Below are 18,130 nucleotides of genomic sequence, written 5' to 3' on the forward strand. Positions count from 1 at the left end.
AAAACCGATGACCGTAAACACGCGGCCCTCTTGAGTTTCTGTGAAAATCTGTCATTGACTTAAAAGCGGAAAAACTGCAGTTAAAAAGCATTTCAACTTGTCACTGTGACAAATAACTTCAAACATGAGGATATGTTTTTACTGTCCAGAAAACAGCAGAAGAGAAGAAAATCGGCCCCAATGAGATGATGAACGCCAACGACCGCCTCCGAAAACAGACCAAACAAAGGCGTACTGACTACTGTTAATGCCTGTGGATCTGACTCCTGTTTTTCCACTAAAACCTAAAAATCTCCCTCATTAGATCATGTTTGTCACAAGTTTATAGCTTTAGTTTATGTCCTAACAATCTTTTTGAATAACAGATTAAATGAGCATATCCGATTACACAATACCGCTCTGATATTTGATAATATTTTGATCATTTCCCAAATAAAATACAAAATGAAGCTACTCTGATAAATATAATCAGTAACAGCCCATTTGAAATAAACAATGCCCTGAACAAAGAAAACATATGATTCCCTATAGTTTAATAATACGTGCAAATTGGCAATATTGAACAGACTGATCTCAATAACTGGCGTATGTCACACCAGTTCTTATGGCATTTGTCGTGCTATACATACGCATTTTCGACCGTTTGCGTGTTATTCAACGCCATTTGATCAGGTGTCAATTTACGCCAACATCTCCAGTTCACATAACCCTAATTCTAACCCTCAGTGCGTGGTATTTAACGCATCAGTTAAGGTTGGACAGGGGGCTATTAACGACGTGAACATACACGCAGAAAGCTTATAATGCATACAGATAACACACTGATTAAAAGCAGCGTGTATGTTTACACGATATGATATCAGGTTGTATTGACATGTTGAAATCCACAGTGGAAGGGCTTCTCCACTCAACAGGACGTGAATGAGCAACAGAGAGAGTCAGTTCTGACAAAACAAACACATGAATCCAACAACAAAACTATTTACCTCAAATGAACAGTCCATTATCGGCCCGAATATTGTTGTTTTTCTCTTTCTGATCAATTTGTCTCAATAGAAAAGTGTAATTCATTGGTGTATAAATGTAAAACACAGGGGTCAAACTTCAGCCTTAGGGATGAATTTCTGGAATTCAAAAATTATACTGAAGATATTAGCGATTATTTTAGTTCAGGTCCCACATTCAGAGTTCCACAAATACTGAAATTATGACTATTATTATTACTATTATTATTATTATTATTATGACAGTGTTTGCATTTATCAACTATCCTTTCACAAAACAATGTGAATAACTTGAACAAATACGAACCTGAAATGTGTTAAGAACTAAGTGCATTATGATCAATGTTCTGCCTGTTACTAAATGTTGTGTCTTTGTAGATCCACTGTGATCTATACGTTCTAGGGTTGGGAATCTTCGCTGTCAGGCCGATACGATATGCATTTCAATACAGCATCTCCGTTTTGATATATTCAAGATACATGTGTGGCATCTTATGATACGATACGATTCACACCCAGAACACGATACAGAGCGATTAAACTCATTCTGATTCAACATATTCATTCTGGTCAAAAAGAATATGCAGTGGAATTCAATGAGCTGATTATTTATTTATCAAATAAAACCATGACTTTTTCCAAAGTGTCTTTAGTAAAGTTTCAGAACATGTGTCTCACATAGTCAGTGAAAAAGTTCAGACTTTGTTTCCAAAGTCATTTCTCTGTTTCTAACACTCAACTTCTTCCTCCTTCACTGAATCCATTTGTAGTGTAATGTATTTATAATGTAGGAAATGCAGAAAAAGGTTCTGTCACTTTAAGACGCACCTGCGCAAGGTATTATGGGATGTACTGTTAGATATGTATGTGACTGTTTAAGGAAGTATCTGTATTATGTACTGCAGTATTCAGTACAGCTGATCTAGTAAAAGGTACATGTTCATAAACAGGGGTGGAAGAAAATATTGGTTCTGCAATATATCGCAATATTTCATTTCACAATACTGTATCGATATTAAAAAGTACTGTATCGATATTTTTAGGTATTTACTCAAATGCAGATATTGTGGGGGATCGTTTTTTGTTTTTCTTTTTTGTTTATATTTTATTTATTAATATTTAACACTCTTTTATTAAATAATGTTAGCTCCTTTGTTGGGATTGCACAAAAATAATACTATGATGTTAATTATGAACTAATACAATATGAACATTTGAACAGGATCTTAAACTGTAATGTCTGTAAAACAGAATTTAAGTTTTAACACAGGAAAATTTTGTGATATAGCATCAGATCCTGTTGGGATCAAATAAAAATGTGTTTAGTATTTGTGCAGATTTCTGGTGCAATTCAATTCTTCCAGGAAATAATCTTTTAAAAAAAGTAACAAAACCAATAAAAAATGGCCTTTTTAACTTTTTGTATCGTGATATATCGTATCGTGATCCTAGTGTTGTGATTTGTATCGTATCACCAGATTCTTGCCAATACACAGGCCTATTCATGAACCACATGTGGTCACCTCCTTCTACGTCGTTCACATTCACATACAGACAGTACAGGATTCATGGGCGGAGCATGTCCCAGTGCATGGGTGGAGCTCAGACTGGTGTGTGCAGTGTACTCATCTGTGAATCCATGGCACATGTTAACACGAGTCTAAAGAAAAGAGAAACTTACTCAAATAACCAGTGACACTTTTAGATGCAAGTACAAATATATTCTATTGAACGGATTGAATTTTATCAATACAAACATTCAATAAATGATGCCTCGTGATATCCTTCAAAACTTTTCATTCACTCGCAGTTTCTCTACTGTTGCACATGCATCGGCGTATCGATACGTATCAGATAATCTTCCCATTCCTAGTACGTTCTAATGCACATGTGGAAATGAGAAGCTCAGGCAGAATATTGTTAAAAATACACTAATTTCCTTCATAAATGTCAGTTTTTTCATGGTTCATGTTATTCACATTTTTAAAGGATTGTTTGTAAATATAAATGTTTTCATTATGTAATCTTACTTTTTTCACTCAATAATACAGAAACTGGACTTGACATTATGTTTGTTATTCTGTGAGTATTGGACTGGTCCGGCCCACTTCAGATCATACTGGGAGGATGTGGCCCCTGAACTAGAATGAGTCTGACACCCCTGATCTAAAACATTTACAAAGAAAAGACTCAGAACGAAGACAAATATTAGCTGTATGTCAGAATGAATGCCATTTTAAATACTACGAAATGTGTCTTTGTCCCGTCCTGCTTCGTTTTCTTCCATCTAGTTCCAGTTTGATTCGACTGCACTGGTATTGGATTTCCCATCTGTGGGATTCCACCGTTTCACTGTTCTTTGTTATCACGTATGAGCAGAAGCATGACTGAGTATCAAACAGCAGCGTCAGGTTTAGGAGTCCAGCACAGACTAAAAGGACTGACTGTCTCATCTGGAGACGGTTGGTTTGTACAACTGTCCCTTCAAACCCTGGGAAAAAGCCTCTATTCACTGTTAAACCCTAACTCTGTCAGTGTGTGGTTATGGAAAATTAAAGCTGGCTTCAGTGTGAACTCTTCTGCAGAGTACATCTGCTTTGACCTTTACCTTCATAGTGTGTGTGTGTGTGTGTGTGTTCCCTTTCTGTCTCCAAATCCTGCTTTATCCTGCTTTGTCTTCCTTCCATCCTTCCTCCCTCCCATCCTTCCTTCCTTCCTTCCATCCTTCCTCCCTTCCGTCCATCCTTTCTCCTTTCCTTCCATCCTTCCTCCTTCCCATCTTTCCTTCCATCCATCCATCCTTCCTCCCTCCCATCTTTCCTTCCATCCATCCATCCTTCCTTCCTGTCCCTGTCTGTCTACGTGATGTTGGATATGGGGTCACTGATTTTCAGACACCTCCAGTAGATGGTTCTTGCCATGGTGATCAAGGCGAACAGGATGAGCAGCACCCATGACACGTAGATCCCTTTGGACCTCTGGGCGGGTCTCCACGTACCGGCCTGAATGGAACGGAAACATGGAATTTAATAAACTTGTAACACATTTAAGGAACAGTGTGCAGAAGAGCCTTGGCATTTACTACTGGGACATACAAAGAAAAATGACATTTGTATTTACTATGTAGACTTCAAAAACAGACTCTGTCCATTTGTAACTAGTTTTGTAACTAATTACGTCACAACATTTGCACATATAAGGTCCAGACACAAATGTTTGTCTGAAGTTTGGACCTTATATGTGCAAACGTCATGATGTAACTAGTTATAAAACATAACAAATTAAGAAGGAATTCAAACAGGTTGTAGAAATCCACTAGGTTTTTGCCCAAATGAATATAAAGATAGTTTTGCAGCACCTGGAGGGTTCAAATTCGGACTGTATGAACTATTAGGGTCCAAATACACAAAGAAATGAACCACAGACTAAGAAAAGTGGGTTTAGACAAATCTGAGCCCTTTAAACTAAAATTCAGGAACTTTTCAGATCTTGAAAACACAAAACTCAAGCATTTTCAAGGACTTCAAACACCTGTACCAACCCTGTTCTTCTATTTTGCAGTGTAAATTAACCCTATTCTATTCTATTCTATTCTATTCTATTCTATTCTATTCTATTCTAGTCTGGTCTAGTCTAGTCTATTCTAGTCTATTCTATTCTATATAACACAATAGTCACACACACATACCACAAGTCCTGCAGTGGAGGCGGCGAAGATGATAAAGAGCATGAAACACAGCAGGCTCCTCCTCCTAGGATACCGCCGGCCAATAGAAGAGCTGAAAATCAAACCCAAAACCACGTGATTTGAGGAAATTCTGACCAGAGGGAAAAGGTACATCCAACTTCAGCTTTCACACTCAGAAATCAGAAAAGTGAGGAACTTACACTTTTCTACAGTGTGGACATCGAGCCAAGGTCCGGTCTGAGAACTCGGTCCACTAAGAAAGAGAGAGAGAGAGAGCAAGAGAGAAAGAGAGAGAGAGGGAGAGACAGAGAGAGAGACAGAATGAGAGAGAGAGAGAGAGAGAGAGAGAGAGGGAGGGAGGGAGAGAGAGAGGGAGAGAGAGAGAGAGCGAGAGAGAGACAGAGAGGGAGAAAGAGAGACAAAGAGAGAGACACAGAGAGGGAGGGAAAGAAAGAAAGAAAGAGACAGAGAGAAAGAGATAGAGACACAGAGAGAGAGACAAAGAGAGACAGACAGAGGAGGAGACAGAGAGAGAGAGATATGCACATTTATGAATGATAAGTTGAGGCAGAATATTGTTAAAATAGCAATTATTTTTCAGAAGAAATTTCAGTTTTGTCAGGTTATTCACATACGTTTTGTTTGGATAATTTTTTAAATACAAATATTTTCAGAATTTAATGTTATTTTTTTGCCCTAAAACTCATTATTTATAGGCTATTATGCTAATATTTTACAGGTCTCATCCACTTCAGATCAGACTGGGGTGTATGTGGCCCCTGGATTAGAAACCGAACTGGTGAGAAAGTGGACAGATCACAACTACAAGAGTATTTGTTGCAGTATTTTGTTCTGGTGAAAAGTTTGCGTTTCCTGTCTGGACTCTGAAGCTGCACACAGAAAACCCCCTGAGGAGCAGGTAATGCGCTGTAACTTACACTACAAACAAAAAGTTAAGGATTTTTTTTTTTTGGTCATTTTTGCCATTTATAAAAAAACTACTGTATGTCTGGTCATTAAAATATGTGTTTCAATTCACACACAAAAAAGTAAAAAGCACTGTACAAGAATCCCTGAGTAACTGAAAAAAAATTGCCCAAAAATTAAAAATATCCTTAACTTTTTGTATGTAGTGTATGTGGGCTGTGTGTTTGTAGTTCTTTGTACCAGGAATGTGTTGGAGCAGTGTCCGCAGATGACTCTGACGCCGACCGGCTGATGCTGTGGTTCAGGACTGTCTCTGCCGATGTGAACAGGTCCCAGGTTGATGATGCGTTTACTGGCAACAAAAACCAATAAAGACGACAACGTGACTGAATGAACGTCTGGTGAAATGTACCGTTAAAGACAGAGGACAGGCAACACAGGAATGAAAAGGTCAATCACTCCCACGTCAACACTGTGAGAATATATATATATATATATATATATATATATATATATATATATATATATATATATATATATATATTTTTTTTTTTTTTTTTTTTTTAAATTTACCTCATCTTTGTCAAACACAGACTGATGACTGAATGGCTGCCTGAGATTTTACGTGGTCTTGTTTGTCTTTTTAACAGATAATTTCAGACTTCAATCATCTTTTCTCAAATTTGAGACATTTATGGCTATAATTGAGAAACCCAGTATGTTTCTATGTTAGAAGAAAGGATGTGTAGAAAATACTTGTAGTTTCAGTTCTATTTCTTCAGCTGAATGTCAGTGGGATATTCAGCCAGAGTTTGGTCTATTTGAGTCTGTTTCATAACCTTAAAAGACTATCAAAGCTCATATGCACATTAAAAACTAAAACCCATCTTCACAACATTTACACAAAATCAAAAGAGAGTAAGGCACAGATTCAAAAATATAGAAAATTATTGAAAATTTTGAACAAAATCTACATCCACCCTGTTCATCAGTGACACATTAGGACATATTTCAACACAGTCACACTGAGCCTGTTTTCACAACCATAAAAATCCCATAACTGGGACTTATCCAATAAGTACCGTAATCAGATGTGATGCATTTACAGTCGCTTCAGAAATGTAATCATGTAAAACCCTGGTTTACATGTTTCAGTCCATTATTTGATTTCTTTTGGAGTACATACGTACGTTACGATGTTAGACATACACTTCCTGTCATTTTCTAAACACCTGGGGCCTCATGTACAAAGACTTGCGTGGATTTCATACTGAAACCTGCCGTACGCCCAAATCCAGAAAAGTCCGAACGCACAAAAAAATCCAGATGTATAAAACTGTGCGTACGCCCGAATCCAAGTACACTTCCTTTATTCATCCCAATCAGCGTGAAATTGAGCGCATATGTTGGAGTACCTGACTCCTCCCTCTCCACGCCCACATTTAAATATGCAAATCAGCATAAACGGGGTCTGCAGGTGGGGTTCCCTCTGGGATTCCCCTGTCTGCAGGATCAGACGATGACGTCAAGGTGGACGCGAAGCGGAGGCCGAAACAGGCGGAAGGAGAAAAGAGACGAACTGAGACCGTTTGAGGAAAGAGTCGCCGATATTGTGACACTTTTCTTACAGGGCTGATGCGGATCACCCCCAAGATAAATATATATTTAGTATTTGTGTAAGTCACACATTAGTTCATTCTACGGGTCATACACAGTCTGATCACAGACAAACAGGATAAAGGTTCATGTCATGTCAGGATATCAAAGAGGAAATCAATGACTTTGACTCATGTTTAATCACTCAAATTATTATTTTCCAACAATGAGACAGAAGACAGTCAGACCCAGTACCATCCTCCTGTCACAGAGGCTTCCTGTTGCCTCCCCAGCGTTAGCTGGTCCTCCGGTCCGCCACAGCCCACTGCTGGTGCCCGTCCGACCGGCATGGGTCTGTACTGACCCGAGTCACCAGAGGACATCGTGAGGACAATCGGCGGAGTCAATGAGCGACTGGACCGACTAATAAATGTTCTCACAGACATGAACACTATATTTATCAACCAATGAATTTTATGTCCTTGTCTCTTTATATGGTTGTTGCTGAATGTCCATCCGGACAGGATTGGCATTGATGGATACAGGGTCTAATTGGTTCTGGTTCTGGTGATGGATGTGCTGCTCTGACAGTAGGATGACGTGCCGGTGTGTTCATTGTTCTTCTGTGTATCTCCGATGTGCACATCAATCAGAGGAATGACCTTTTCCACATTATTAACAGTTTCTCAGTGTCACCTCTAAGCGTCGCCAATGGTTCCAAAGCACTAGAAACGTGCGTACACCAGCTATGGACTTGGCGTGAAGGACCGCACATTTCCACAGTCATTTCAGTCTTTATACATCTGAACGTGAGCGTGGAAAAGGGTGTACGCCAGGTTTTTGTGCGTACGCACGCTTTGTACATGAGGCCCCTGGTCTTGTCTTGTTGCCCATGGCAACGCCTACAGCGTCAGCGTTAGCTGTCCTAATGTGGGAGGAGCTAATAAGACTACAAAATAGGTCACATGTTTCTGCTATCATTCATTTCATTTCATTGTTTGTTTACCTTTTTCCTTCGGCTCACGGAGTCACTGCGTAACTTCAGTTTATATATATTTTTTACACATGTGCAGATTTAAAAAAACTAAATAAATTAGATTAACCTGTTTACATGTGTGAGGACATCAGAGTAATGGAGAGAAATCTAGGTGTGTTAATCTGATTTTTTATAATCAGATAACTGCTGTTATCGGATAAAGTCAGTCACATTATCCTGTTTACATGATCAATAATAATCTGATTACTGCAGACATCAGATAATGATCGAAGTATTGGTGTGAATGTAAATGGACACAGGGAGAGGACAGCACAGTTCTGTAAAACATAAGCGACCATCAGGGAAATGGTGTAAAGCAGGGGTTCTCAGCTGGAGGGTCGCGACCCTAAAGTGGGTCTCAAACCTGTTTTTGGTGGGTCTTAAACCCATTTCCAGTGAGTCTTAAACCTGTTTGCGGTGGGTCTTAAACCTGTTTTCGGTGGGTCTTAAACCCGTTTCCGGTGGGTCTTAAACCCGTTTCCGGTGGGTCTTAAACCCGTTTTCGGTGGTGGGTCTTAAACCTGTTTTCGGTGGGTCTTTGGGCCTTTGTCTGGTTAAAATAACATTAATGATCCAATTCTGTGTTTTATTATTATGGATCTGAGCCCCGTGCATTCATATTCCCCAACAGTAGGGGGCGCTGCTGCACTGTAATGATAATTAGCACCGACTCCATCAGATACGGTTTTTCCTGAACTGGACTGAAACCTCAGTGGGTTTAAATCTTCAATAAGTGACTGAATGAACTTTGAATTTTTAACTGAGTTCACTTTACAGTTTTGGTTCAAATGGACCTAATTCACTGTCAAAGGGAAGATTTCCATATTTACCGTCTTTACCTGCTGGTCAGTTTGGTTTATTATTACTAAACTGGTCTGTGTTTTCATACTATCCTATTCTGGATTATGTCAGGTTCTAAAAACACCATCTTTATATTAAGCACATATGAGAAGTTTAACTGTTATTAATGTGGGTCTGGTCTGGTTACTGGGGGGTTATAGTGGGTCCTGAAGCTGGACCACTTCAGAACCACTGGTTTAAAGCATGACTTATACAGAGGACTTCACTCGTGCATCTCTGCCACACAGATGGTATGAACACAAGCCAAAGCTGCGACAGGTGAAAACCAAAGGCAGTCTGTGTTTGAGTCTCACCAGTACGGTCTTGGACAGGCGATCCTCTGCGACGTCACTTTGCAGATCAGCAGACAGTTACATGGGCAGCGGACGTACTTCTTCCCAACAGGAGCGTTTTTTATTGGCTACGAACGAAAGACAAAACATAGCATTTAAAAAGAGGTTTGGCTCAGATTTTTTTTGCATTTCTTCAAAGGACACTGTTTGACTGCACTTCTGGATGGTTTAACAGGACACTCCACACACTAACCTCCAGGAAGTGTGATCCAGGCTTATTACAGGAAAACAACTAGAAATATGAACCAGGACTTCCCCTTGGTTTTCAGAGGAACACATGTGTTAGTGGTTCTAGCATTTTCCTTTTGGTAGGTGGAGTCTGATGGTTGTCCGGCAAGAAAATGTTGTGTTTCTCAATCAAAATAGACAATATATGATGTTGGATCTATTTTATTGTCCTACACTGCAAAAATCTAAATCTGACCAAGTGTATTTTTCTCATTTCTAGTCCAAATATCTCATCACGTTTAAAATAAGACAGAATCACCTAAATACTAACTTTTCTTGGAGATATAAGAACAGATTTTTAGACAATAGATCTGGAAAATCTTATTTCAATAAATCTTACCAAGAACATTTTCACTTGTTCCATTGGCAGATTTTTTTAAGCTTGAATTAAGAAAAAAAAAAAGAATCTGCCAATGGAACAAGTGTAAATTATCTTGGTAAGATTTCTTGAAATTAGATTTTTTTTTACCTTGAATTAAGCAAAAACAAAAAAAATCTTGAATTAAGCAAAAAATCTTAAAGTAAGTAAAAAGAAAATCTTGAATTAAGCAAAAAAAAAAAAAAGATCTTGAAATCAGCTAAAAGGAAAAATCTTGAATTAAGCTAAAAAAAATCTTGAATTAAGCAAAAAAAACTCTGCCACTGGAACAAGTGAAAATTATCTTGGTAAGATTTGTTGAAATCAGATTTTCCAGATTTACTGTCTATAAATCAGTTCTTATATCTCACTGAAAAGTTCCTCTTTAGGTGATTCTGTCTTATTTTAAGTGCAATGAGATATTTGGACTAGAAATGAGAAAAATACACTTGGTCAGATTTAGATTTTTGCAGTGTATGTGTTTATAATATCTGAACATTCCAAAGCTGCTTCAGTGCACTGGGGACCATTAGATTTGGGAGAGGTCACTTCATTAGTTTGGATGTTCTTGACTTTATTTTACATGAATGGGGTTTAGGTCGACCCCAGACTGCACCCCAGACTGCTAATGAGGGCGAGAGTTGGAAACAGCTGTGCTTCGTTAAATAAATTCACAGATATACCTCTCTTGGTGTTTAAAGACTTAAAAATACTAAAATTAAATAAATGAAACTACAATAAACAATGCAACACAATCAAATTCAAAATGGTTGTGTGTAAATCCAGGTTTGTTTGGCTTTTTCTGCCAGTATTAATGGCTGATCAGTGACTAAATGGCTTTGAACAAAAGACTTTTGCATTCAGACCAATTCAATCTCAAGTGGGTCAAATCAGTAAAATATTATCATAACATATAAATAATGACAACTTCAAATTTTTCTCTTTGTAAATGTAAATATTTTCATGTACACTAAAACAAAGTATAATTTCACAAAAAATGTGAATAACCTGAACAAATATGAACCTGAAATGTCTAAAGAGAAGTACAATTTTTACAATATTGTCTGTTATTAAATGTTTTGTGCATTTGTAGATCCACTATGATCTGTAACGTGTAAATGATAAACTGAGGCATAATATTGTTAAAATTATACTTATTTTTTCAGTTTGTTCATGTTAATCACATCTTTTGAAAGGATAGTCTGTAGATGTAAACCTTTTCATAATGTAAATTAACTTTTTTCGCTCTTAAACAGAGAAAATTTTGGAGTTGACATTATTTATATATTATGTTATTATTTTACTGGTTCAGCCCACTTCAGATCAAATTTAGCTGAGTGTGGCCCCTGAACTAAAATGAGTTTGACACCCCTGGTCTAGATGAAAAGACCTACTGATTACTTTAAAGCTCTACTGAGTTAAGTGTGAAGCTGTGACACTCACTGTGGCTTCATTGCAGATGTTGCACTTGACCACATGCTGGTGAGTCTTGCCCTCCACAGATATGGCGCTCTGACAGACGCGGCAACTGATGACGGGAGCGCTGCTGCTGTCGGGGCTGCCCTGCGGTGAGTACGGGGGTGGGGGCTCTCCTGGAACCACCGAGCTGGGGAACGGCGCCAAACCTACAGAGTCAACCCACTGTCATTACATCAACCCTTAAAACGACACCAAATATTTGATCCGAATGTTTCCTCTGCAATTAGTAGGATCCATGTTTTTACAAAGATGTGAACGGGTTGTGGATGCGATATCTCAGGAGTGCCTTGAAGGAATGTCTTCCAGGGTTTCTGCAGGTATCAGCAAATCTAATTGAATGCTTTTTAATGCACGTTTTAATGCCACTTTAACCCTGCGTTAGTCCCCTGGGGTGTTTTGTCACCCCAAATTTGCTTAAGTGCTCGTAATTTCTAGTTGTCAACTTATTTCTTTTTTTCCCTCCTAGTACTCTTCTAACTCAACAGGAGTGGATCACATGTAGTGTGGCACAGTTGTGGTTCTGCTGTCCTTGGAGGTAGACGTCGCTTTGGGCTTCTGGGGTGTTCAGTCACCCCACCAGACTAACACAGGTATTTTTTATGATTTATACATAATTACATATAATTCATATGTAGATATAATTACATGTTATGTATTGGTAGCCTACTCTGTAATATAAATATGGAATAAAATGCCACTTGTGGTTAGTGTGTTGAACCACAATATTATTATTATTATTATTATTATTATCATCATTATTATTTATTGTATTATGTCTTATCAATATCAACCAGCTACAAGCAAGCATTGTAGATATATCCTGAACTAGCAGTATGACTATAGTTTACATAAAAATAACACTATGAACATTTTTGTATTGGGGTGTGTAAATACCCCAGGGGACTGCTCATGTTTGGAATCCCCAGCAGACTAACGCAGGGTTAAACACATTTACTGCCCATGTCCAACTGCAGAAACAGTTTTATATATAGTTTTATGTTTGTTTACCGTCCACAGGCTTTCACCAGGTTCTCAATAGTTCCTCCTCCAGTCACTTCTGCTCAGACTTGCATTTTCCCATTTTTCCCACGTGCTAATATTCCCTCCACTCTTTCACCACAGCATAAACACGCTCACAGCACACTGCATTCCAAACATCCGGTGTTGATGACTTCATGTATCGGCCATAAACAATGGCCAATTAAAGGGTTCGGCCTGTCAATCATCACACTATACTTCCAATCAAAAATTTTAAATGTTTATATAATCAAAATAAATCATGTATAACAATGCTTTTTTCCATTAAGTGTATTTATTTTTTTTTAATGCCTCTGGAGATCAAATTGAATGCTTTTTAACGCCATTTAAGGCCTGAATTTACACAAAATCTATTTAATGACCCACAGAAACCCTGTTCTTCAGATTTATCACAAACATTGATTTGAACTGATTAGATTTTGTCAGTGGAAAGGTCAACAGTCCGTCAGTGAAGATGTTTGACACTGGAAATACTGTAATGGAATTATACATGTAGTACAATAATAAAAACAACAATAACAGTGTACAATATGCTGAGAACTTCCATTTCCGCTCTCTCTCTCCTATTTTTTAAAACAGAAAACAAGTTATAAAACTGATGATGTGATAATAGCTGGGGTTCCCTTATGTCTGAATTATGACTATTAGGACAGGGAATCTGTTTGGCACTGCAATACCTCATCTGTAACTGAATATGAAGACATCTATTTGATCTTTCTCAAAAACACTGGATAAGAAGATCTGATTGTACAGTGTGTGAACTTAAAGACAGGTTTAGATCTTACTTAAGGACTTGGATCTAATATTCAGTTACTGTTCTCAGTTTTTGATACTTGGTACTATTCAACGGAGCCACTTTGGTGACATGTGAGAAAAAAAATATTAGTGCATGGCCATTACTTTAATCGAAGTATATGACATAGATCATACCAAGGTGAAAATAAAATTACATCAAATTGAGGTGTTCCATGTTGGTAAGAGCATTGAATCAGTGTGGTACGCTACACAGCAGTCTCATAGGTGAACTGTCTTGTGGTCACACATTAGTAGTAACTCGTGGACATGATTGTTTTTTTTTTCTCACATCACCAAAGGGGCTCCGTACTATGCATACAGCTCTGGAAAAAAAATTAAAAGATCATTGCGATTTCCTGTGAAATCATCACGTGTGCATGTATGACAGCCATTCCATTCCATTCCATTCCTGTGTCTGTTCAATTCCAACCCAAACACACCCTCTTCTACTGAATAAACAGCTGATCCATATCAGAAGCAAAACTATAAACACCACTGCTATGTCCATCACTATCTTCTTCCAATCGGCTAAAACAGTTCTATTATGCCGCGTTTCCACTACGTGGTACCAGCTCGACTTGACTCAACTCAGTCTTTTTGCGTTTCCATTACTGAAAAGGACCTGGAATTTGGTACCTGGTACTAGTTTTTTGGTATCACCTCCACTGAGGTTCCAAGACTGAGGAACAGATACTAAAACGTGACATGTAAACACTGCAGACCACTGACTGGTCAAACAGTTGTCTCTGTGACTCACCGTTTAACAAAAATCAAATTTGGAAATTTACAGTAAATATAGCGGTAGGTTAATCCACATGATGACAGCGTGGAAAACTACACCATGGTCGGTCCAGGAGATTCAGATGTAAAAATTCAGCATGAGCTTAACGAGACAACACGCAGCGAGCGAGTTTATCAGCAACTCTGAGCAGATGACACAGAAGTAACACACTGCATTGCTATGACGACCAGGTACTGTAAAGTCAGTAGTGTCCTGTAATGGAGACAGTCTCCAGGAATAGGACTTGGTACCAGAGTCAAGCCGAGGTGAGTAAAGTCGAGCTGGTTCCATGTAGTGGAAACATGGCATTAGTACCACAAAAGTAAATGTAATCCAAAAGTAACTATGAAAAACTACTGGACTATTGCTCTGCCAATGTTCCCAAACTGTGAGTCGGACTGGTTCTTCTATCAGGACAATGCTCCTGTCCTCAGCTAGGTCCATAAAGGTGTGGATGATAGACCACCAGATGAAGACCCTGTCAGGTCCAGTCCAATCTCCAGACCTGAACCCACTGTGAAAACTTCTGGAGGAACATGGATGGTTCAAGCCATGGAACAGGTCTGAGCTTCTGGAACGTCTATGGCAGGAGCTGCATGAAGTCATCCAACAACAGTGGAGGACAGAGAAGACACGAGGAAGCTGTCATTGAACATCAGGGTTATTCCACCAAATACGGATGTGTGACCTTTGACCCAGGTCTAACAGTAGTTTGGGTTGTTTACAAATGAAAATGAACTGGTTTAATTTACATTATTTGATCTGAAAACACAGAATCTGTTTGGGATTTGGACCGTGTGTGTTCTGTAAATACATGTTCTAAATAACTACATTTATACTTGGAATTTGGGAGAAATGTTGCCTGTAGTTTAGAGAATAAAACACACATGTTCAGTTGATTCAAATACAGACTTAGAAATGGAAGAATCAGACAAAGGGATCATTTTGCTGTGGTCTCTTTTTTTTCCAAAGCTGTATATTTTCAGGAAGGAAAACATGGGTAAGGTTTAAAATCCAGTCTTATCTATATTGAGCATGTCCCCATTTAAAGTGCAGCCTCCTCGCATTATCAAAGAACACAACTGACATTTCTACAACAGTCATAAATCTGATACGGTGACTCAGTGCTGTCCAACCCAGCCCTAACAGGAGAAATACCATTAAAGCACCACCATAACCTACTGTTCAAACAACAACAATCACTCAACAATGGTCCAAACTACAGGTGAGCCATTAAGTGATCAACAGGACATTTCAGTGAGGGACACACCCCAAATACAAACTTTACACCACATGTAATGCAAGCAGGTTGTAGTGGGGGAAGGGAGGTGGGTGATCATGGGATTTGGGGCCCTCCCCCAAGAGAACGGAATACTACATGAAATTTGACATTTTCTTCAAAGTCTGTGGTGCCCCAATGTTTTGGGTGTCCTCCTGCAAGAAACTGTTAAATACTTTCAACGTCCCATCGTTTTGGTCTCCTGTAACATGTCTGTGTGTAAACAGTGGAAAAGCCACAGCAGATAACACACACACACACGCACATTACACACAATAGGGTTCAAATGGAAACCTAATCAGGAAGTCCACACGGAACTAAGACAACTACTGTATCTAGGACAGAGGAGTTTAGTTTTATGATCCTCAGATTTTCTTTCATCATCTTGGCTTGGGTGCTGCACCTAAACCATGTACAGGTGGGACCCTCCAGGGGGTCCGGGAATATTAGAATCTAAACAGTGTTTTCAGTCATCCACTCTTCATGTGTTTCAGATGTGATTTCAATAATATAGGGACATGCATACTGAGTACTACTAGCATAGGTTCCTTTTGAAACTGTTGGTCTTTGAGCAGGTTTCAGAGGATGTAGTTTTTCCACAGAAGCCACTGAGTCAGTACTTTTACTCTTACCCAGTATCTGTACTTCTGCTGGATTCAAGCTGTGTGTACTTTAGCCTCCTCTGAACCGGGAACACTGTGATGGCTCCACTTCAGCTACATGCTATTTTTAGCCAAACTAACATTTAAGAGCTACGACAATGTTAGAACAGCCCATAAACACAAACAACACCAGACTAGGTGTACCATTGAGTTATCTGACGCTTTGTAACATCCAAACTCTTGCTGTTATTTACAGCTAACGCAGCCTGTTAGCTTACATGCTAGCTCACAGGTCCAGATCAACATTAGCCAGGATTTAGTGACAATTTGATGACAATTACAGTCAATGCATAAACTAAAATGGTCATTTGCTCTCTTGAAAAGCCACCAAGTATGTGTGCTACTGCTGGCTGTGGAGGCGGACAAAGCAGCGGACGTACTCTGCGGTTTGGACGGGAATCCGCGGGAGCTGGTCCCGGGAGAGAAGCCGTTGGTCCCGTCGTGCTGCTCGGACAAAAGCGGCGACCGTTCCCCGTCCGCCATGGCTCCGGCCGGACCCGAGCCTTTCCGTACGGCCTCTGGAAGAGTCCTGGAACGGGAGGGGAGTCCTCTGATCCCCGGTGGAGGCTTCTGGAAGAAAATGTCAACCTCAGTGCCTTTTCGCCTTTGACGTCCACATGACAGTGCGAGGATGACCAAAGGCGGAAACGAAACAGCAAAACATCTGTCACATGACTGAGCTGAGTCATGGCTTTGAAGGACAGCGACATTAGCCAATGAGCGAGCTCTGCGGAGGGGGTGGTGGGTGGGTTCAAATGTGATAGGGCAGCGTTCAATTGAACAGCCATTTCTATTGAAATAATATACAATATAATATCCTCCTGAGACCCAGCGATGCATTTGTGTCCTCTGGAGTGGACAAGAGTTTCACAGCTTTACATATAAAAAGGAAATTCCATTAAAAATAAGTAAGTAAGTAAGTAAATAAGTAAATAAGTAAATAAATAAATAAAAAATGTTATGATATAAAGAAATATGATAGTTTAGAAATATGTACAGGATGCACTTGTGTCCTCTGTAGTGGACAAGAGTTTCACAGCTTTACATATAAAAAGGAAATTCCATTAAAAATAAGTAAGTAAGTAAGTAAATAAGTAAATAAATAAATAAATAAATAAATAAATAAATAAATAAATAAATAAATAAATAAAAAATGTTATGATATAATGAAATATGATAGTTTAGAAATATGTACAGGATGCACTTGTGTCCTCTGTAGTGGACAAGAGTTTCACAGTTTAACTTTAAAACAGGAAATTCCATTTAAATAAATAAATAAAGTCAAATTTTGCATCATGCTGGTTCCAATCAAGGTAATTATTTAATGTAAAAACCTAAAACCTTTACTTCCCTGGGTCTCAGGAGGATAAATATAATACATATGGATATGATATAATGAAATATGATAGTTTAATGATATGTACAGGAGTCAAATGCTTTTAATCAAAGAGTACAAAAAAAATATATATATGATTGCTGATTTCAAATTTGCTATGAAAAATTAAAGCAAAATAAAAATAAATAGTGTTAAAATATAAACATTAAATAAAGATACAAATACTTAATTACTATGAACACATATATACTGAAATGAACCCACAGAGACCCAGTGTTACTTTTGTGTCAGTTCCCAAATGAATTTTTTTTCTTTTCCTAAGTGTAATTGTAATATTAACTTCTGTATGTTGTGTTTTTTCTGTTAAAATCAGGTATTTTTTCACATTTAATTCACTGATGAATGAATGAATGAATGAATGAATGAATGAATGTTTATTTCAGTTAAATACAAAATACAAAACATATACATATTAAAAAAAAAACAACAACAAAACAAAACACATACATATCAAAAAACAAACAAACATAAAATTAACACATTTTGTAACTGAAAAAGGAAGAAGCTGAAGCCGGAGGCTTATTTCTGCTTCTCCTATTCACATCCTTAATTCAAGTCCACACCCGTAGTTGCAGCAGATAAATACTTAAACACAAATTATACTACATACAAATCATTTTGTAATCATATTACTTTCATAGCCCTTCAGAATTTGACAAATTAAGTTCTT

At 38.2% G+C, this 18,130-nt stretch overlaps 1 protein-coding gene across 4 annotated transcripts; it reads right to left on the reverse strand.

Annotated features, from left to right (window-relative positions):
- Nucleotides 1-2,435: 2,435 nt before the first annotated feature.
- LOC115438213 (type I phosphatidylinositol 4,5-bisphosphate 4-phosphatase-A-like) lies at nucleotides 2,436-16,736 on the reverse strand. Of its 4 annotated transcripts, none has more exons than XR_003938048.1 (8): nucleotides 16,445-16,736; nucleotides 11,474-11,655; nucleotides 9,406-9,512; nucleotides 5,860-5,971; nucleotides 4,893-4,945; nucleotides 4,693-4,783; nucleotides 3,809-4,006; nucleotides 2,436-3,669 (listed from the first exon to the last, which is right to left on the reverse strand). XR_003938048.1 is itself a non-coding variant. In XM_030161656.1 (8 exons), the coding sequence occupies exons 1-7, from the start codon at nucleotides 16,545-16,547 to the stop codon at nucleotides 3,863-3,865; spliced, it is 792 nt and encodes a 263-aa protein (XP_030017516.1). In that variant the 5' UTR covers nucleotides 16,548-16,736; the 3' UTR covers nucleotides 2,436-3,676; nucleotides 3,837-3,862. The 4 variants fall into 4 exon arrangements, 2 of the variants coding, with proteins under 2 accessions (XP_030017516.1, XP_030017515.1); XR_003938047.1 differs by having other exon boundaries at nucleotides 3,805-4,006; XM_030161656.1 differs by having other exon boundaries at nucleotides 2,436-3,676; nucleotides 3,837-4,006.
- Nucleotides 16,737-18,130: the final 1,394 nt, after the last annotated feature.

Source organism: Sphaeramia orbicularis, chromosome 18 (genome assembly GCF_902148855.1).
Source record: "Sphaeramia orbicularis chromosome 18, fSphaOr1.1, whole genome shotgun sequence".
Taxonomy (NCBI): Eukaryota; Metazoa; Chordata; class Actinopteri; order Kurtiformes; family Apogonidae; genus Sphaeramia; species Sphaeramia orbicularis.